The 22,813-nt window shown below is 38.3% G+C and overlaps 1 protein-coding gene across 1 annotated transcript in view; it reads left to right on the top strand.

The window, feature by feature from the left end:
* JMY (junction mediating and regulatory protein, p53 cofactor) overlaps positions 1-22,813 on the top strand; it is a 78,013-nt gene that overhangs the window by 12,037 nt on the left and 43,163 nt on the right. The window contains exon 2 of the mRNA XM_006053969.4: positions 15,229-15,402. Coding sequence (XP_006054031.4) covers positions 15,229-15,402 — 174 coding nt within the window. The remainder of the gene's footprint in view (positions 1-15,228; positions 15,403-22,813) is intronic.

The raw sequence follows: 22,813 nt of genomic DNA, 5'->3' as shown, positions 1-22,813 counted from the left end.
GTGTTTTGATAGCTTGCTAAAGTTACATTTACAAAACCAATGTCTGATTACTAACTGAAAGTCTTTCTTCCCCTTCACCGTCCTATCTAGGTGAGTCTGTCACCTCTTTGCTGACTTTTTGTTGTTGTTTTCTTTACTGAGTGTTAACAAGGTCATAACTGGAATGACCGATGTGTAGAGACTTGTGTGAGGCCCTAGTTTTTGATGATCACAGTGAGTGAAGTGAAAGTCACTCAGTTGTGTCCGACTCTTTGTGACCCCATTGACTATAGCTCTCCAGGTTCCTCTGTCCATGGGATTCTCCAGGCAAGAATATTGGAGTGGGTTGCCATTCCTAGTGATCACAGTAGCTAACCTTTACTAAATGCTTTCTATGGGTTGGGCACTGCAGAGGTCTTTAAATATATTAACTCAGCATGTTGATAGGAGTTAAGAGGTAGGGTTCCAGTGAGTTTGAGTCCTGGCTCCTCCACTTAATAGCTTTATGAATTTGGGCCCACTTAATTCTCTTAAATGCCTTAGCCTCCTCATCTGTAAAGTGAGGAGAATAATACTACTGCCTCATAGAGGACTGAAAAGTAGCTTTTCTATAAAGTACTTAGTGTCATTTACTCAATAAACACTTAATGTTAACTCTTGTTAGTATTAATCTTCATATCAACCTAAGAGGCAGGGATTTTACAATAGAGCAAACAGGTTCAAAGAAATTAGATAAACTTGCCTAAGACAACATATGCATATGTGAAAACCAGGTTCAATTGCATGCCTGATTCTAGCCAGTTTTCTTAACCACTGGACTCTCTTCATTCCTGTAGAAAGGGAGTGAGGCTAACTGATAAACTTAGCCTTTGTCAAGTTGAAATACATGGTCAGTGTATTCATCACTGGACAAAAATATTGCAACAGTTTCTGGCTGATAACTGTTTCTGCAAAACCTTGGCTATGTATATATACTGTGTTGTCTATCATTGGAGAACACTGTAATCCCAAAGGAAGTGAATTTAAATTTGTACACGTATTACACATAAAACTTTAATGTGAGACAGAATGCATATGTCTCATACAGACTCATAAAAATAATTTTCCTGTAACCACAAGAAGAATAAATGGTATACTGATATTTAATCTATTACAAATTCTGTTCTGTATTAAGGTAGCTAAGGGTGACTTGGTTTAGATGGTATGATAATACTTTTAAGAAAGTTTATTTTCTCCTCTAAACATTTCCTAATACTTTTTCCTTCCACAGTAGTAATAGGGAATTTGGTGTATTATAAGGTAAGACCTGAAATCTACCTCCTTTCTCTTGCTGTTTATTACCATTTCAAACAAGTAGTGCATAACTTTGTATAGTTAATATTGAACTCCCTTTTCTGTCATAACTATACTAATTTTTCTGGCTATGCGGGGAAGGAGGGCAATTAAGTATGTTAACTCTCTTGATTTATTTTTAGTTGGAAATTCTCCCCCTGCCCCTTTTTTATTAAGTGTTGTGAATTTGGGTGTTGGACTTGCTAACTGAAAATGAAAGGTGGTGACAAGAGGGTTAGAGGGAGTTTGGGATTGACATGTACACACTGCTATATTTAAAATAGATAACAAACAGAGATCTACTGTTATAGCACAGGGATCTCTACTCAATACTGTGTAATAACCTAAATGGGGAAAGAATTTGAAAAAGAATAGATACATGTATTATGTCACTGAATCCCTTTGCTGTACACCTCAAACTGATACAGCATAGTTAATATAACTATACTCCGGTATAAAATAATAAAAAGAAATGGAGGATTAAGAGAGAAGGGAGCAAGAATTACTTTAGCAATATCTAAACTTGAAAAACATGCATTATTTTAAGAAAAGGAAATTATGTGCCAGCTCACAGTGAAGCCTGTCAGAGTACTTGATTTTGTGAAGTGTTAATAAAAGATCTCTGGCTCCCTTGAGGGCCTTGGAGTTAGGTCTTGAGCAGGTTTTACTTTATATGTTGAGTCTTATGAGACCTAAGACTTGGGGGAAAAAGTATTTATTTATTTATTTTTATTGAGGTATAATTGATTTTCAATATTAGTTTCAGGTATATAACAGGGATTCAAAATTTTTATGTATTCAGATCAGATCAGATCAGTCGCTCAGTCGTGTCCGACTCTTTGCGACCCCATGAATCACAGCACGCCCCGCCTCCCTGTCCATCACCAACTCCCAGAGTTCACCCAGACTCATGTCCGTCGAGTCAGTGATGCCATCCAGCCATCTCATCCTCTGTTGTCCCCTTCTCCTCCTGCCCCCAATCCCTCCCAGCATCAGGGTCTTTTCCAATAAATCAACTCTTCACATGAGGTGGCCAAAGTACTGGAGTTTCAGCTTTAGCATCATTCCTTCCAAAGAAATCCCAGGGCTGATCTCCTTCAGAATGGACTGGTTGGATCTCCTTGCAGTCCAAGGGACTCTCAAGAGTCTTCTCCAACACCACACTTCAAAAGCATCAATTCTTTGGCGCTCAGCCTTCTTCACGGTCCAACTCTCACATCCATACATGACCACAGGAAAAACCATAGCCTTGACTAGACGAACCTTTGTTAGCAAAGTAATGTCTCTGCTTTTCAATATGCTATCTAGGTTGGTCATAACTTTCCTTCCAAGGAGTGAGCTTCTTTTAATTTCATGGCTGCAGTCACCATCTGTAGTGATTTTGGAGCCCAGAAAAATAAAATCTGACACTGTTTCCACTGTTTCCCCATCTATTTCCCATGAAGTGGTGGGTATATTTCATTAAAAGTTACTATAAAATATTGTCTATATTCCCTCCTTGCTGTACAGTATATCCTTGTAGCTTATTTATTTTATAGACAATAAATGTGTACTTTTTAATCCCCTTAATTCTATCTTGCCCATCCCCCTTTCCCTTTGCTCATTGGTAACCACTAGTTTGTTCTCTGTTATTATGTGAGTCTGTTTTGTTTTTGTTGTTGTTATGTTCATTCATGTATTTTTTAGACTCCGTATATAAGTGAAATCATATAGTATTTGTCTTCTTCTCTGAGTTAAGCGTATTATCCTCCAAGTCCATCCATGTTGTTGCAAATAGCAAAGTTTCTTTTTTTTAAAGTGACTGAGGAGTATTCCATCGTATGTGTATTTCATCATGTTTTCAGTCTTCCTAGACCCGGAAGATTGGTATCTTTCAGGTAAGGGAAAGGTAATAGACTGGTTATGCATAGGGACAAGTTGGGCAGTGGTTAATGGCTTGAGTTAGGCCGCAAGGATTCACACTTTACCTCAACCTTTCACCAGCTCCCTAAGTTTAGGCAGATTACTGAGCCTGTGCCTCTGGTTCTTATTTCTGTAAGTGGCCATAATAGTTATACCTGCATCACTGATTTGTAAATGCATACTGATTCAGAAATGTTAAATATGAATTTTAGAACTTTAGAACTATGGAATCATTTATGCATTAGTTTCTGCTTTCTCATGTTGCTCCTACACCTACTTGAGTTTAATCTCACAATTTCATCCCTAGACTTATTTTAGCTCTCCTTCAGTGTCTTCCTTGCAAAGTAGCCTTTGTAATACTTGCTCCCAAGCATTACTTTGCACATCTTCATACCCAACTCTTAGCTGTAATATACACGCATCAAGCCAACCTCTTGTATTGCTAACCATTGTCCTGTAACAGAGCCCAAATCCTGGTCTTCGGTATCATCCGTTTTCTGGTTAACCCGCCAGTTAATCTCTTTCTTTTCTCTACATGAACCTTTCATTATTCTAGTCAAGCTCCTTTACACATTGTTCACTGAACGTACTGTACACCATGTATCGTATAATAGGAAGGACACCTTCCTCCCCTGCCCATGTTGTCCTTTTTTGGTTTAAGTTCTTTCTTTCCAGGGCCAGGTCAGGTACCCTTCCTGAAGAAGTCATTTATGACCACTTTCAGAAACCAGGACTTTCTGTCAGAAATTCAAAGATCAGAGACGCATTATATTACATATGGTTCACATCATTCATGACTGCTTTTCTGATTTTTCTGTTTATGGATTCCCTCCTACCCCTTAAAATGCATTGTAAGGCCCAGGAGACAAAGGTGGGTTTGCTGTTATTCTTTTCTAATGCCTCAATTCCCCAGTGTTTCTGTACTCAGTGGATGTTTTTTTGATATGTTATAAAGTTGGTTTCTGTATATGACATGTATACATGTACCTAACATTTTAATTAAAGGTACTTCCTCCCCAGAAGTAAAATGAAATTAAATTTGCCACTCATCTATGAAATAGTCTGAAAACCAATTTTCAAATAGTAGCCCTTATATTTTCCATAATTGGATTTCAGCATTAATAGTCCCTAATAAATAATCAGTGATTACCATAGTAATAAAAATGATTCAACACTTGTACAAACCAAGAACAGAGTTGAGCAGTGTGCTCTGTGTGAAAATGTATGTGGTGTTGGTCCTTCCTTGTCATTGGTAAAACCAGTCCCCTGGGCCTAAGGGAAATTCCCAGGACCACAGATCCAGGTGGATTGCTGGGGCAGGCCTCCCTCTCCATCATAGCACCTCATTGCTAGTTTTGTGTTACCCTTTTCCACAAGAAGATAATTATTTGCATGTCTTAATAATAATTTAAAGGAGTGTTCTACTTATTAGGCTAATGTGTTTAATTAATGCTGTATTATTTGTAGATTTTATGTTGCTTCTTAAATATTTTAATTTAAAAAATGAGGCACTCTTGGGTTTGACACATTAAAGTAGGAAGAAAGTTCTGAGACTCGGGGCAGGAGAGAGTTTAGCTTCTAAATTTTATACCCAGGACTTCACAAATTATCTGAGGATCTTCAAGGATAGTGGCAGTCCTATCCCTTGGAGGAGGGAATAGCTATCCACTCCAGTATTCTGGTCTGGAGAATTCCATGGACAGAGGAGCCTGGCAGGCTACAGTCCGTGGGGTTGCACAGAGTCAGACATGACTGAGTGACTTTCACTGTAATCCTGAAGTCAGAGAGCAGGTTCTATAACTGATTGGCACCCTGCGGGAGGGGGACTCAGTTAAGCACAGGAGGTGCTTTCTTCCTTTCCCCTATATTTGTAACTTTTCACAGGGTTAAAAAGCCAAAGTTGAATAGACTAAAGAAGGGAGTAAATGGCACAAGTTTATTTTGTACTTTCTCTGTTACAATGGTTATAGGGAGTCTTGAAATTTTTTAAAAGCTGTTGTCACTGACTCCTTTAAGAACCTGATGAAAGTTGTGGGATCCTTGCCCTAGAGAAACTTTGCAATAAGCTGAACTTTGTTTCAAATATCAGAGTAGGTTAGGAGCTTAGTTGTTATCAGAATTAGACTGGGGGAAACAAAAAAGGTGTCTGTTAGGGAAGCTGGAAGGAAGGGAAAAGAAGTGTTCTACTTATTAGGCTAATGTGTTTAATTAATGCTGTATACAATTCTGCTTCGTTTCTTTTAAGTGACTCAGTAGAGCAAAATGACATTCTAAATAAATCGCACGAGTGATGTGTCATATTTTGAAACAAGTAATTCAGTTTTTTACTTTCTAAGCCCTGTTCCTGTCTGCCCTCCTTTCCACTGCATCCTGTAATGAGTATCTCTATTTTGTATTGGGTGCACTTAAGCCCTTCCAAAATCACCCTTTGTAGGCATGTTGTATTCTCATAGGTCCATCTGTATTCTGACTCAGTTTGTATCCATCAGTGAATCTTCTCAAGTTTAGCAAACAGTATTCTCTCCATTTTAAATTCAGGCCTTCTCTATACCTCTACCTCAGATATTCTTAATCCTAAGTAAGCTAACTCTCTTTCCAATTTCTTTCTACTCTTTTTGTGCATATTATTTATAGCACCTTTTACATTTAACAATTAATAACCTGCAAATAACCACAGTTCATTTAATCCCTGTATTTAGTCAGTTTTGGTTAGCAAAGTAGAAAATTAAATGTGTTATTGTAACAGGTTGTGATTATCTTTTACAGTTGAAGTCTTTTATCATGGATTATAGGAAATGGTTTAGACTAAACAGTCTAATGCTTAGTAAATTGCCTCTTTAGATATTTTAAAATTCATTTCCTTTAAGATTATTTTCAGATACTTATATTAACATAAATTGCTGATTGAAGCTATAATTGGTTTTTAGGTAATCTAATGTTGGAAAAACGTGAAACTTTATAGCTAAGAAGACAAATTAATAAATTAGCAGTGTTAGGTGAGATGCCTTGGGCTTCTCTGCAGGAGTATTAAGTTTAGTTGGTGCATAATAGCTTTGTAAAGTACCGCTCTGTTTGTTGATCAAAGGCATTTGGGAAATATATAACTGTTAATATTTGAGTAGAATAACTGAATTTCTTGTGGTTGCAAACCTGTGTAGAATCCGATTGTGGTTTAATTAACAAGCATATGGTGACAGTTTTTGTGTCGGTGCTGAATAGTATCTAAACTGGTGCCTTGCATTTACTTTAGTGTCCCTGTAAGAAGAGCTCAGAGAAGCCCAGTATCTGAGGATTGTCTTACTGTTGAGTCCTCTCGATTGCTTGTAAATGGCTTGGAGAACTTTTATTATTGAAACATCTTTTTTAACAGTTCTGCTATTCCTAGGACTTGGTAGAAAAATCAACCTAAGTGTTCTATTTTCAAGTGGAATAATACAGAAGGGGCTTCTTTCAATGTACATTTTCTTGCAAGGAGAGAATTATTGCCTTTATTATAACAATAAAAAGATTGTTTAGGGAATTCTTTGGTAGTCCAGTAGTCAGGACTCTGTGCTTTCTTTGCTGAGGGCCCGAGTTCAATCCCTGGTCAGGGAACTAAGATACCACAAGCTGTGAGGTGGGGCCAAAAAAAGGATAGTTTATGACTCATTGTACAGTTAGCCGCTGCTTTGTTGCTATTGCACACTCATGTGACAACACTCCCCTCCCATTTTATTGTCCTGTCCTTCCTTAATCTGGTTATTTTATTTCAGATATGTTGCAGCCTTGGTGTTAAGCCTAGGAGCATCTTTGCCACTAATTAGAACTGATTTCTGGGACTTGAGAAGAGTGTTTTGATTAGAAATTGATTTTCACACTGCTGCTATTACTTTCATAATCTTCCTTTTCAGCTGTAGCTTAAAATAGATGGTTTACAACATGACTTAGGTACTTAGGAAGAGAAGCATGTATCATTTTCATATTTCTCATACTTTAGCAAAAGTTGTATGTGCAGTTTTAGATATTGTGGCAAAGGGTATAATTTAATTTTCCTCTTTTCATGTGTAAGCCAAGGTACTTTCGGGGTGGAAAAGAAATAGGCTATAAGACTTTCCTTTTTTAAAAAAGTATATTTACTCCATAGATCATGATTGAAAGCTGGAGTATAAACCCAACTCCTTCCCCCATCTTCTCATCCCCTCAGAGGAGCCACCCATAAGTTTCTTGTGTGACTTGCAGATTCAGTTACATGCATAAAGACACAGACAATACATAGAGATGTGTCCTATTTTCCACTTTTAAACAACTCAGATGGTAGCATGGTATTAACATCTTAGTTTTCTTTTTCCTGTAAGTTTCTTCTAATGGCTAAATAATGCTCCATTGAATGGATTTGGTTTGATATATAGGTTTTTTCCTGGTCTTTTGCTGTTGAAATAGCGTATCTTTTCCCACACGTGCATATGTATCTATAGGATAAAATTCTGTAAGAGAAATTGCTGGGTCAAAGAGAAATATGTATTTTGCTTAAATTGCTTTCTGTAGAGGATGTATCAGTTCACACTGTTTGAAACAAAAGAAGGTGGGTGCTATTGTTTCTGTTCAGTTGGTGCAAAAGTGAGTGTGGTTTGGGACCCTGAATCGTGGATCATTGTACTTCGGCTCAAGCACGTCTGTATTCATCGGAACAGGAGCCATTGCAGTGAGCACGCTTCTGCCAATGAGAAATAAGTCTCTTTATTCCTGTAGCCTAAAAATCCACGGTTTAGAATTCCATGACCTCTTGGGAAGCGTTTTCTGCATCCTGCTGGTTGTGAAAGCATTTTCCCTGCAAAAAGTTGTCGAGATGCTTGAAGAAGTGGTAGTCGGTTGGTGAGAGGTCAGGTGAATATGGCAAATGAGGCAAAACGTTGTAGCCCAATTTGTTCAACTTTTGAAGTGTTGGTTGTGTGACGTGAGGTTGGGCGTTGTTGCAGAGAATTGGGCCCTATCTGTTGACCAACGCTGGGTTTAGGCAAGGCGGTTTGGGGTGCATCTCATCGATTTGCTTACCATACTTCTCAGATGTAATGGTTTTGCCAGGATTCAGAAAGCTGTAGTAGATCAGACAGGCAGCAGACCACCAGTGACCATGACCCTTCTTTGGGTACATGTTTGGCTTTGGAAAGTGCTTTGGTGCTTCTTTTCAGTCCCACCACTGAGCTGGTCATCACACTTGTCGTATACAGTCCACTTTTCGTCTCATGTCACAATCCAATTGAGAAATGATTCATTGTTGTCGCATAGAATAACAGAAGACTGTTTTACATACAGTAATGTATAGGTTTCAGTGCTATTCTCTCAGATCATCCCACCCTCCTTCTCCCACTGAGTCCAAAAGTCTCTTCATTATGTCTGTGTCTCCTTTGCTGCCCTGCATGTAGGATCATCAGTACCATGTTTCCAGTTTCCATATATATGCGTTAATATGTGATATTTGTCTTTCTGGCCTACTTCACTCTATGTAATAGGCTCTAGGTTCATCCACCTCATCAGAAGTGACCCAAATGTGTTCCTTTTTATGGCTGAGTAATATTCCACTGTGTATATATACCACAGCTTCTTTATCCATTCATCTGCCAATGAAGATCTAGGTTGCTTCCATGTCCAAGCTGTCATAAATAGTGCTGCAGTGAACATTGGGATACATGTGTCTTTTTTTCCTGCTGTATGATGCAGGGCACCCAGAGCTGGTGCTCTGTGACAACGTGGAGGGATGGGGTGGGGAGGGAGGTGAGAGAGGGGTACGGGATGGAAGGGACAAATGTATGCTTATGGACAGTTCGTATTGATGTATGGCAGAAACCATCATAATATTGTAATTACCCTCCAATTAATATTTTAAGAAAAGAATAAGAGAAGATGACACTTTAAAAATGTGATTTTGTTTTTTTTTACTTTGTAGTCAGCTCATGAGGCACTCACTCACGGAGCTTTTTCACCTTTCCAGTTTGCTTTAAATGCCAAATGACTGTACTGAGGTTGACATCGAGTTCTTGGGCAGCTTCCTGTGTAGTTGTAAGAGCATCAGCTTCGATGATGCTCTCAGTGGGTTGTTGTCAACTTGTAGTGGCCAGCCATCTCACTCCTCATCTCCAAGGCTCTTGTCTCCTTTGCAGAGCTTCTTGAGCCACCACTGCACTGTACATTCATTAGCAGTTCCTTGACCAAGTGCTCTTGTTGATGTTGTCTCTGCTGCTTTATGACCCATTTTGAACTCAAACAGGAAAATCGCTCAAATATATTTTTTGTCTAACATCATTTCCATAGTCTAAAATGCATACAAACAGCTAGTAATAATTCATTAGGAAAAAGCATAAAGTGAGAAATGCATATTAAAATGATGTATAACATAACAACATTTATTTAAGAATGTATTCCAGTATCAAATGGCAAAGTTCAACAATGCAAAACCGTAATTACTTTTGTACCAACCTAATATATCCTTTTAAACCCAAGACTTATTTTCAAAACTTTTTTATCTTATCCATTAAAGTTTTATTTATTTTTTAAAATTAATTTAATTGGAAGCTAATTACTTTACGATATTGTGGTGGTTTTTGCCATACATTGACATGAATCAGCCATGGGTGTACATGTGTTCCCCATCCTGAACCCCCCTCCCACCTCCCTCCCCAACCCATCCCTCAGGGTCATCCCAGTGCACCAGCCCTGAGCACCCTATCTCCCATGAAAAGTTTTAATTTGTGATTTATTTTGCAGTATGAATGAATCTTCATTTGTTCAAGAGTAATTTCTTTACCTGTTTGTTGTTTGTTTTGATCTTGGAAATTGTGTTGCAAATATTTTTCCCTTTGTCATTTATTTCTTGATTTAGTTATTTATGTCTGTAGCCAGTTGATTTTGCTGTTTGCATTTAAATTGTTGACCCTGCAAGAATTTATTTTGGCTTCCCTGGTGGCTCAGATGGTAAAGCATCTGCCTGCAATGCAGGAGACCTGGGTTCAATCCCTGGGTCGGGAAGATCCCCTGGAGAAGGACATGGCAACCTACTCCAGTACTCTTGCCTGGAGAATCCCATGGTTGGAGGAGCCTGGCAGACTACAGTCCACGGGGTTGCAAAGAGTCGGGCACGACTGAGCTACTTCACTCAGGAGTAAGATGGGGTCCAACTCTTCTTTTTTTCTGGGGAAATGACAGTTGTCACAAATATTTCTTGAATGATTCTTGCTTATCATGCAGTAAACTTTCATATATCTGAACTCTTTATTACTTCATTGTACTCAATGCTTATATCATATATTTATAATACCTGGGTAGGCCATTACCTTTCTCCACATTTACTCTTTATAAGAAAAAAAAAAAATTTTTTTTTTGCGCTATTTTGTCCTCTTATTTTTCCACTTGAACTTTAAAATTGGGCTTTTCCGGTGCCATAGAAGTATCGAGGTGTTGTGTTACCATATGAAATTTATAGATTCAGTCTTCCATTTATTTACATAGTCTTTTGGTACCATAACATTTTATTTACATGGCTCTGAATAGATTTAAGTTTATTCCTAGGTATTTTTCTGTTTTATTACAGATGGAATCCTTGCTGATTGTTTTGTATTTAATATGAAAGGGCTGTTGGTTTCTGCATATAAATTATAACAGCTTATTGAATTCTATTTCTATTGTGATTTTTCAGGTTATTCTAAATTGGATTGTAAATTGCCATTTTGTAAATTAATAGAATTCTATCAGAAGAACTGGAATATCTTCATTATAATTCCATCATTTCTTTGCAGTAGTAAAAGGCCAAATTATAATTTTTAAAAAACAAGCAAACATATCAGAATGAAAACAATGAGATTATTTTAATGGCCATCGCTTTTATTTTTTATTTGTTCAATATTTTTTGTTTATTCTTACTTAATGTATTTGTGGGAAGTGGGGGATTGCTTTTAAACATTCAGTTTCATTGAATGGCCCATGTGTTGGAGATAAGATCTGGCCAGTGCTGGAGATAATGCCAGACTGACTCTGTCTCTTTGGACCTGTCTTCTAAAGGTGAAGATCATTCTGTGGTTGGCTTCAGTAGTAACTTTTTTTTTAGAATAGCTAAAAATGCTTTAATATGGAACTGAACCATGAGAAATGGGAATTTTGCCTTAATTTTGGTCTGAATAGTGCTAATTGAGCTAAAATAAAATAATAGTTAAATAGAGAAAGAGTGAGGGAAAAATGATTTTAGGTACAAGAAAAAATGTTACATATCATAATTCTAACAAGTTTCAATTTGAAGATGCGCTACATAATTTGTGTACTTTACTGAGACTTTTGTCTCACATTATAGTTAATGCGGGGGCTTCCCTGGTGGCTCAGACAGTAAAGAATCTGCCTGCAATGCCGGAGACCTGGTTTCGATTGTTGGGTTGGGATAGCAACCCACTCCAGTATTCTTGCCTGGAAAATCCCCATGGACAGAGGAGCCTGGTGGGCTACAGTCCATGGGGTCGCAGAGACACGACTGAGCGACCAAGCACACAGTGCTTGGTGGGCATGAATGTGGGCATAAAAGGTGTTTACTGAAGCAGTGCTTCTCAAACTTTGCTGTGCATTCTCATCGCTCATTCTGATTCTGTGGGTCTGGAGTGGGCCCTGAGGTTCTTTATTTCTAACCGGTTCTCAGATGATGCTGGTCCCAGACCATGCTTCAAGTAACCAGGTACTAAATGACCATCACTTTGATATGGTTTTTAGATAAGTTGAACTATGTAAACTAAACATTAAACAGATCCCACTGATCAAATGTATCATTCTTTTTTTTTTTCTATTCCATAGATGGTTTCCCTGCTTATTAGAAATGCTGCATTTACTGACTCAGTATGGTGTCCTGTTACTAGTGCATACGCCCTACTTCAAGGAGCACAGTGACACTCTGCCACCCTCTTCCTCCCATCCAAATTTCAAATCTGTGACACTTCAGTGCATGTAATTTCTTAAGACTGGGTGGTTGTTCTTCACCTGCGTAGGTGTTGTTCTTCACCTGTCTTCACTTCCCATCTTTCAAGATCCACTTCAGATCCTAGTTTTCGGACATCTGTTTCAGCTGCTTTAGCCCACTCTGAACCATCTTTTCTTTAACCTTTTACTGTCTTTTACAATCAGTGTTTTACTTCTGTCTCTTGGTTTGCTTCCCTAGTTAGATTGTAGACCAACCAAAGGTAAAGGTCTAGCTTGGGGACATTGTGCCTTCCCTTTATGACCTCTTTGCATGGATATCTAAGAAGCAGTTTGGACACTGTCTCTGAATTTGTAAACTTTGCTCTAAAAACCTGTTTCTATTCCTGTGTTCTTTGTATCAGTGAAGACCAAAGATCTTAGAGTCAAGGGGAAATCCAGTCTTTTAATAAGTCCAGTTGCTTTTACCTCCAAAGCATTTCATGAATCCGTGCTTTTCTCTTTCTCCAGTCTAAGCTTACCAGCAGCTTTCACAGACCAACCTAGGAGGCTATGAACTAACCTTTCTGTGTCCACTCTGTTGCCCCTTCCAGTCCATTCTCACCACTGTAGTATAACTCCAGTCCATCATGTATGCTAGTGTCTCCAGAATTGTCTTTCACATGCTGCCTTTCTCTGTCTACTCCAATTTATAAACCTTATTTTATCCAGGGACAAGTCACTATGTTTTTCTGACCAGGTGTTCCCTTTACACTTTGCCTGAAAGAAAGTGAAAGTGAGACTCTGAGACCCCGTGGACTGTACAGTCTATGGAATTCTCCAGGCCAGCATACTAGAATGGGTATCTGTTCCCTTCTCCAAGGGATCTTCCCAACCTAGGAATCGAACCCAGGTCTCCTGCATTGGAGGCGGATTCTTTACCAGCTGAGCCACCAGGGAAGCCCCACTTTGCCTAGTTAGTCCCTTTTACCCTTCAGAATAACAAGTCAAGATTCCTTCACTTGGGAAAGTATTCCTTGATGCTTCCCTGGAACCAGAGAGATTTCTGAAGGAAAAACAAAGCAAATGAACAAACCTTTGACGGCATCTCTTTGCTTTCAGCATAAAGCAAGATCGGCACTTGCTCTGGCCTTCTGTCTACATCTGTTAATCGTTCTTGTGTTATCAGTTGTTAAAATCACTGATGTTTGAATTAATTCTTTTTGTTTTAGTAGGCCTCTATTAAAAACACAGCAAACAAAACCAGCCTACCAAAACTACTTGTTAACAAAGCAGAAAGACATTGATTGGTCCAATCACTTTAAAACACTAGGACTTAATAGGGGTGAAAATCAGTGTTAATTGGATATTATGGATTTATTTTTAGTGATTTTTTGTTTATTTAAAAAATAAAAGCATGCATACAGTGAAATATAAAACTATGTCTTTAAATAGGTTTGTTATCATCATTTAAAAGTTAATAGACTTTGTTTGGAGAAGGCCCCACTCCAGTACTGTTGTCCGGAAAATCCCATGGATGGAGGAGCCTGGTGGGCTGTAGCCCATGGGGTCGTGAAGAGTCAGACACGACTGAGCGACTTCACGTTCACTTTCCACTTACATGCATTGGAGAAGGAATGGCAACCCACTCCAGTGTTCTTGCCTGGAGAATCCCAGGGACGGGGGAGCCTGGTGGGCTGCAGTCCATGAGGTCGCACAGAGTCGGACACGACTGAAGCGACTTAGTAGTAGTGGACCTTGTTTTATCACGTTCAGGTTTACAGAATAGTAATGTGTTTTTATATCTAATAAGTCATCAAACCTAAGGTTACCTAGATTTTGTCCTGTGTTATTTTCTAAGAGTTTTATCACTTTGTATCTTGCATTTCTGTGGTCCATTTTAAATGAATTTTTGTGAAAAGTTTAAGGTCTGTAGATTTCTTTTTCTTTCTTTCATACATGGATATCCATTTGTTTCAATACCATTTGTTGAAAAGACTGATCTCTTCATTGAATTGTCTTTGCTCTTTTGTCAAAAGACTGCTTGACTATTTGTGTATGGGTTTGCTTTTAGATTCTTCCATTGATCTATTCTTTTACCAGTATTATACTGTCTTGATTACTATATCTTTTTTTTGGGGGGGGGGCCCTTTTTTTAATTGAAGGATAATTGCTTTACAGAATTTTGTGGTTTCCTGTCAGACATCAACAAGAATCAGCCATAGGTACACCCATGTCCTCTCCCTCCTGAACTTCCCTCCCCACCCCACCCTTCTAGATTGTCACAGAGCCCCTGATGAGTTCCCTGAGTCATACAACAAATTCCCATTGGCTGTCTGTTTTACATATGGTAATGTAAATTTCCATGTTACTCCCCATACATCTCACCCTCGCCCTCCTTCCCTGCCCCCATGTCCATAGGTCTGTTCTCCACCTTTGTTTCTCCATTGCTGCCCTGAAAATAAATTCATCAGTACCGTTTTTCTAGATTCCATATACATGTATCAGTATACCATATTTATATTTCTCATTCTGACTTACTTCACTCTGTATAATAGGCTCTAGGTTTAGTAACTGGTGAAGTTGAATGGAGAGTGTCAGTCTCCTCACTTTATCGGTATTGTTTTGTAGGTATTTTCTTGAAGAGACCTCTAGTCTTTCCCTTTCTATTGTTTTCCTCTATTTCTTTGCATGGTGACCAAGGCCATCCCCAAGAAAAAGAAATGCAGCAAGGCAAAATGGTTGTCTGAGAAGGCCTTAGATAAATGATGGAAAAAAAATTGATATAAATATGGAGAAAGCTACTAGATACTGGGAAAATTTTTTTTAGAGTTAAGAGTAAGTAGGCAGATAGTATGGAATTCCAGAATACCAGAATATGCAGAGAACTGGAATAACCTAGAGACATAGTTAGAAAAGGATGTGTCAGGCAGTGGTCTTGTAGTTAAACACATGAGTCATGGAGATGAGTGATGCAAGCAATCAGTGCTTCTCATTCTCTCTTAATTCCACATTTCAGAGTCCCAAAGTCCTGAGATGATAGCGAGTTGGCAAATGTTTACAGGCTATTCCAGTTGGATTTCTTTGCAGTGAAATTTTCTTGTTCCACAGCTCTTGGATAAGCACAAGAATACGGAGAGCATGGTAGAGCTTCTGGACTTGTATCAGATGGAGGACGAAGCCTACAGCAGCCTTGCAGAAGCCACAACTGAACTCTATCAGTATTTACTGCAGCCATTCCGAGACATGCGGGAACTTGCAATGCTACGAAGACAGCAGATCAAGGTATTTTTCTTAAAACCTAAAATGTTACCTACCTATTTCGTAGTTCTCAGTCTGGCTGGCTATGCATTTTAATTATTAGAGGAGCTTTTATAAATGTAGATATCTGGTCCATTGTTCCCAAAGATGCTAGTTTGGTAGTTTTGTGTTACACAGAGCCTGAATACCTCATTTTAAAACCATCTGGAAAGGTGACTGTGCTGAGTGGGCAGGGTTGAGAGGACCTTGTCTAGTCTACTCCTAGACTTCTTTAGCAGGAGTTTTGGAAACATGTTTTGGGAGGACCTTTTTAAAAATTACAAGGCTTTAATGGTAGAGCTTTAAACTTCATGACATTTGATTTTTGTGTGTAAAGTAATACTACATTTTTTGAGGTGAGTGTTAAGGGTTTGGTTTTATAGCTGACCTCAAATCAATGTTGCTGTTTAATTCACATGAAAATATTGCTGAACTAGGATATTAAATTTTTTTGCATAATGGGTTAATTTGGAGCATTATTTAATAAATTTATATGTGAGAAATTACTAATTATTCTGAGAACCTTATGCTTGGGGGCAAGAATGAGTGTGTATTTGAAAAAATATAACAAAGTAAAGCATGTCTGTGTTTCTTATTCCCTTTAATGAATCAACATGGAGCCATACAGACCATCACATAGTTGATGTTGTTCTCCTTTATTAATAATTTTGAAAAATATGGGCATTTTGGGAAAAAATGGCAGTTTTATCATAAACTTGGGATTTTGGTTAAGTGATAAATAGTAACTAGGAATTTTTAGGCACTACAGTTTCCTTCAATTTTTAAAAATGAACTGTAGAATCTTTGCCCATTGAAAACTGACTGGAAGGCCAGGGATGAACTAGAAGACATGGAGGCCCCATCTTCTTCTAAACTAAGTTGCAATGCAGAGCAGACATACTCTACACAGCTGAACATTGACTATCAGAGTCTATGTGAATTTTTGCCTTCATGTTATTAATATAGCATGATTTGTATAGGAGAAGGAAATGGCAACCTACTCCAGTACTCTTGCCTGGAAAATCCCGTAGACAGAGGGCCCTGGTGGGCTGCAGTACATGGGGCCGCTAAGAGTCAGAGACGACTGAGCGACTTCACTTTCACTTTGATGCATTGGAGAAGGAAACGGCAACCCACTCCAGTGTTCTTGCCTAGAGAATCCCAGGGACGGGGGAGCCTGGTGGGCTGCCGTCTATGGGGTTGCACAGAGTCGGACACAACTGAAGCGATTTAGCAGCAGCATGATTTATATTGAGTATTAACATTAGCAAATTGATTGAACCACCATGTCAGACACTGTTGTCCACTAGCATCACTTACTACTCCATTTTTTTCTCCTGGGAAGCAGAATATGGGTGAGGTGGACGAGACAATGTATTTTTTAAACTGATAATATTTTCAGAGGTAAAAATGGTATTTTACTGCATTGGTCCTCTGATGCCTCTCAACTATAATGATGAGCTAGAAAGAGAACAGGAACAAATTTGTGCCAAAAATTCAACTACTTAGATATGGACACATTTCTTATAGAAATACAAATTGTCAAAATAGGTTCAAAGGAAAATAGAAAAAATTTGGTAGCTCGATATTAACAAAGTTGAATTCATAATTTAAAACCTTGAGGTAAGCATTATCCAAATCAAATGACATTACAGAGAAAAAGAAAACTACAGATGAATATCCCTTATGAATGTAGATGTAATAATCCTTAATGTAATATTGAAAAATAGGATTCAGTAATATACCATGACCAGGGTTTATCTCAGAAAGACAAGATTGGTTTAACATTACAAAAAGTAATCAGTGTAACTCACAGTATTATCAAAGAAAAAAAAATCAGTGTCTGTGGGTGCATAAATGCATTTGATAAGTTCATTGCCCATCCATGGTAAAATTTCAGCAAAGTAGGCAGAGAAGGGAACTTCCTTGACCTGACAAAAATGAAAGTGTCAGTCAGTCAGTTGTATCCGACTCTTTGCAGCCCTATGGACTGCAGCCGGCCAGGCTCCTCTGTCCATGGGATTCTCCAGGCAAGAAGACTGGAGTGGCTAGCCATTCCCTCCTCTAGGGGATGGATCTTCCTGACCTGTCTCTTGCATTGCAGCAGATTGTACTGTCTGAGCCCCCAGGGAAGCCCATCCTCCACCTGATAAAGGGTATTACGTAGAGCTCATTTAACATCGTGTGTGATGATGAGTGATTGAGTTCTTCCCCCACTAAGATGGGTAACTAGACAGAATTGTCTGCTCTCACAACTTCTGTTCACTATTTCTCAGGCATTGGGGAAAAAAGTAAAGCTTTTTGTAATTCATAGATTATGTGATCACACATGTGAAAAATAGGAATCTAAAAAAACCACTGGAAATAAGTTTAGTTACAAGGTCAGTACTTAGAAATTCAATTGTATTTTCTGTCTTCCAGAAATGAAACTGAAATAGAAATTTTTAAAAATGCTTGAAATGTTTAAAGATAAATTTTATAAAATCTATTAAAGGACTGTATACTGAAAAATTATAAAATTTTGCTGAGAGAAATTAAAGCATACCTAAATAAATGGGAGATAGACCATGGTAATAGATTGGAAGAAAATCTATTAACAGTAGTCAGTTATGTTCACATGTCAGCTCTCAGTGGATCTGTAGATGCAAATTAAAATTCCCGTAGGGTGGAATTTAATATAGACCTGTGATTACATATTCAGTTAGTTTTTCAAAAAGGTACCAAAGCAGTTCAGTAGGGGGAAAGAATAGTCTTATCAACAAATGCTGCCAGAAGTGGATATCTATATAGAAAAAATGAACCCTAGTCTTCCTTATGTTACACCATACACAAAAATTAATTTGAATACATCTTAGACTAAAACATAAATCTTACAGTATAAAACTTCTATAAGCAAACTGCGAAAGGTTTTACAGTCTTTGGGAAGGAAAGGCAAGTGTTTTTTTAGATACGATGCAGAAAACTTGGGCCGAAAACTAATAAAAAGAATGATAAACTGGACTTCACTAAAATTAAATATTTTGCTATTTGAAAGATTAAGGAAATGAGAAGGCAGGCCATACACTGAGACAAAATAACTTGTAATATCAATATATCTGAGAAAGGAACTATGCAACTCAGTAAGATAAAACCCCCAAATTTTCAATATGAGCTAAATATTTAAAAGGACACAAAGAAATGGCCAATAATCACATGCAGAGATGCCCAACACACTCACCAAGGAAATACAGATTGATACCAGAGTGTGACACTGTACACACTCACCTAGGAAATACAAATCGATACCAGAGTGCAACACTGTACACACTGATTATTCAGGTGAGTGTAATGGAAATATTTTGGCCCTCCCAAATAGTAATGAGGATGTAGAGTAACTGGAATATTCATACATTGCTAATAGGATTTTAAAGTGGTACAGCCACTTGGGAAAACAGCTTGACAATTTCTTCAAAAATTAAACGTATACAGTTGATCTTTGAACAACCCTTGGGTGTGGTTCCAGTACCTGCCATTTATACCAGAATTCTCAGATGTTTAATGGCAAAATAGCTTTCCAGATTCATGGTTCCCCATCTGTGGATTCAGCAACAGCAGATCTTACAGCACTGTAATATTTGTCAGGGAAAAAAATCTGCATAGAAGTGGACTCATGCACTTCAAACCTATGTTGTTCAAGAGCCAACTGTACATATCTTACAACTCAGCTGTTTGTCTCCTAGTTACCTATACAAGAAAAATGAAAACATCTGTTCACAAAAGAAAAAACTTGCCAGTGTTTGTGCCGACTGGATTCCTGGTAGCCCCAAACTGGAACAGCTCAAATAACCATCAATAGGTGAATGAGTAAATCAAATGTGGTATTTCCATATGATAGAATAATATTCGACAAGGCAAAGGTGGTCTTCCCTGATGGCTCAGTGGTAAAGAATCCACCTGCCAATGCAGGAGACGCAGGTTAAATCCTTGGGTCCGGAAGGTCACCTGGAGAAGGAAATGGCAACCCACTCCAGTATTCTTACCTGGAAAATTCCATGGACAGAGGAGCCTGGCGGGTTACAGTTCATGGGTTCGCAGAGTCAGACATGACTTAACAGCTAAGCAACAACACAAGACACAGCAACAGAGACACACCTCAAAGTCATGCTAAGTTGAAGAAGCCAGATACAAGAGAATATATACTGTGTGAAGGGATGGATGGCAAAGTGGTATTGGAATATTTTGAAGGTGACAGAAATGTTTCGTATCATGATTGTAGTGGTTGTTTCTTGGGTTTACGGCAATCAAAACTCATCAAATCACGTACTTTAGACGGATTGATTAACTTGATTATATGTAAATTAATTAAATCCTGATTAAACAGCTTACAAAAAGTTGTGCTGAGCGAAAGATGCCAGACACAAAGTATAAACTACGCCTCCATTTACATGGAATTCCAGAAAATTGTTCTGAGGAGTTGTTGCCTGTGGTGGGGCCAGGGAGATTCTCTGAGAGGAGTAGATGTAACAATCCTTTGGAGAGATTGATGTATTTTAAATTCTTGATTATGGTGGCTGTTAACATGAGTATAAAACTTTGACAAAATTTATGTTTAAAACATGGGTACATTTTGTTGTATATAAATTATAACTCAGGTAATTTTTTAAAAGAGGAATGAGCAAAATGTACAAGTTTATGTAGAGACACAAAATGAGGCGATCAGCATAGCCTGAAGACATACAGTAAAAGAGGGATTAGTGAGCTTCACTATTGAAGAATAAGAAGACAGTAGGAAGTGAGTATACATGTTTGTATTAGAGATTGAAATTGAGACTATTCCATATATATATAAGAATAGGAATGGTATAATAAACAGGCATAGTACTTGGGTTTTTAGACACAGTAAATTATTCAAACCTTATTGAATCACCAGCCCAGCACCATGTGTGGAGGCCAATAAGTGTCATGGCTGGGACTGGAGCACATTTGACTACAAAGCCTGTTCTATTAGTTTTTCCACTGGGTGTGAATTGTTTGGTATGCCTCAGGTCCAGGAGAGAAGGTATGGTCAGGACCTAGAAAGCTGTATCATCCCATGGAGTTTGACCTTTACTCTTTAGCCTCATCCCTTTCAGAAGCTCCCAGACTTTAATGTACTGGTTCTTTAACATGTGAAAAATGTGAGCCCCAGACAGGGAGCGTCAGTATCACCTCGAACCTTGTTAGAAATACAGATTCTTAGGCCTTACCTCAGATACCCTTAACCGAAACTCCAGGGAAGAGCTCAGCCGTCTTTGTTTTAACAAGTCTTCCTGGTAAGTAGGACACACTGTGCAGTTGAGAGCCGCATGTCTAATAAAACCTGAAGCAGCTGAGGCTTGGAGCACACTGAATTCTGAGATACCTTCACTCTGGGCCTCAGCTTTCTCATCCGTAAAATGAGAATTAAACTAGATGATCCTTGGGGAATTCCCTGGGGGTCCAGTGACTAGGACTTTTCACTGCTGGGGGCCAGGGTTTGATCCCTGGTTGGGGAGCTAAGATCACACAAGCTGTACAGCACGCCGCCCCCGCCCCCCCCCCCCCCCCACAAAGAGAGAGAAGCTTAAATAAATAAGTAAAAGTAAATAAACTAGATCCTCTCTAGATTTTTAAAGACACCCAGTGTCTTAATGAGTCACAGTGAGTTCACCTACTGATAGTCTTCCTAGATTAACCATAAGCACTTCAAACACATTGTCCAACTTATTTTTAATAACTTGCCGAAAGCACATAAGTTAAAAACTAAAAGGCACCCTCAGCTTTTTCCTCCCCTTTGCATCCAGTCATATCATTTTGCAATTTGACTATTTTCTGGTTGTAATTTGAATATACTCTTCTTCCTCTACCCTTCCCCTCCCCCAGGGAAATCTGTAGGTGTCTTTGTGTGAAATAGAAAAAGACACCCATCTCCACACTATTCCAACAGACAAGTGGGCATATGCAGCAGTACAGATGGCTTGGCCAACCTCCTGGTTTTGTGCAGCGTGCAATTTTTATGTCATTGGACCACTATATACTCTACTGTGTACATTGTGAAATATATAGTGCTTGCTTGTTTTGTTGTTCAGTTGGTAAGTTGTGTCCAACTGTTTGTGACCTCATGGAGCCCCTTTGGAGCCCACTAGAATCTGTCCATGGGATTCTCAGGCAAGAATACTGGAGTAGGTCGCAATTTCTTCTCCAGGGTATCTTCCCAACCCAGGGATCGAATCCACATCTCCTGCTTGTCAGGAAGGTTCCTTACCACTGAGCCCCACTATACATTATATGTAAGCACTATACATATAGTGCTTACCACTGTACATTAAGATACTTATCTCTCACCTGAACTATTTATTGATTTCCTTATCTTTAGATGCCTTTTACCTTCAAAAATGCATCATTTCATACTCTTTCCTGAGGATATTACATTTACTTTGAATGTAAAAATGCATGAAATACATGATGCCGAATCTAATTATGTCATCCTGTTAATCAAGAGTCATATAACTCCTAGGCCTGGAAAATTCACATTAAGATCACCACTACATCAGTATATTGACAAGTTTATCTTTGCATTTATTTTACCCAAGAATCAGAGTGCTTTTTAAAAAATTACTATCTCAACAATAGAAGTAACACTTAAGTGTCTCATATAAAACCCAGTATCCAAGCTAGTAATGTACTTTATAATAAGTAATTCCTTGCCAAGAAATCTGTGTTTATAAACTAGTCTCACTATCCTAGCTACCTAAACTGACACATACTTTTTTCCATGTTAAAAACAGACACTGTTTTCTTTCTGGCCCTGAAATTGACAACAGAGGAGTCACTGTTTCTAGCACGTGACCCAGCTGACCAGTGCTGAACATCTTCAGATTCGCCAAGTTAGGAAGAGAACTCAGTATCCTAGCTTAACATCTTCGGTACAATAAACTATAATCACATTTTTAAACAGTACGCTGTAGCATTAGCTACTGAGTTTTAGAAGTCAGTGAAAACACAGCATTTAAAAAGCATAGCATGTTTCTCTTCTGTGTATTTGGGTATATATGTGCGATGAAGGTAAAGATAATCCAACAACAAAGTACAAGTTATCTCCAAATACCAGATTTTTTATATTTTTTTATTTCTTATTTCTGTACAGTGTTTAACTATGTAAGTGCAAGTTTCTATCTTCATGATCTGAGTTAAGATTTTTGAATTATGAGCACTGCTCATTCTGTTTATTACATTTTCTGTTCCATAGTTGGGTTTGCTGGCATCTGACTGGAAGATCAAACCAGTTATTTCAACAGAGAACCATATGTATGGTTCTACAGAGAACCATAAGGCAGCTCTCAGGTACCAGAGTTAATTGCAGAAACGGCCACCACTCCTAGGATTGGGGGTTACAAAG

Source organism: Bubalus bubalis, chromosome 11 (assembly GCF_019923935.1).
Source record: "Bubalus bubalis isolate 160015118507 breed Murrah chromosome 11, NDDB_SH_1, whole genome shotgun sequence".
NCBI lineage: Eukaryota > Metazoa > Chordata > Mammalia > Artiodactyla > Bovidae > Bubalus > Bubalus bubalis.
This window is presented reverse-complemented; position numbering and strand designations above follow the sequence as displayed.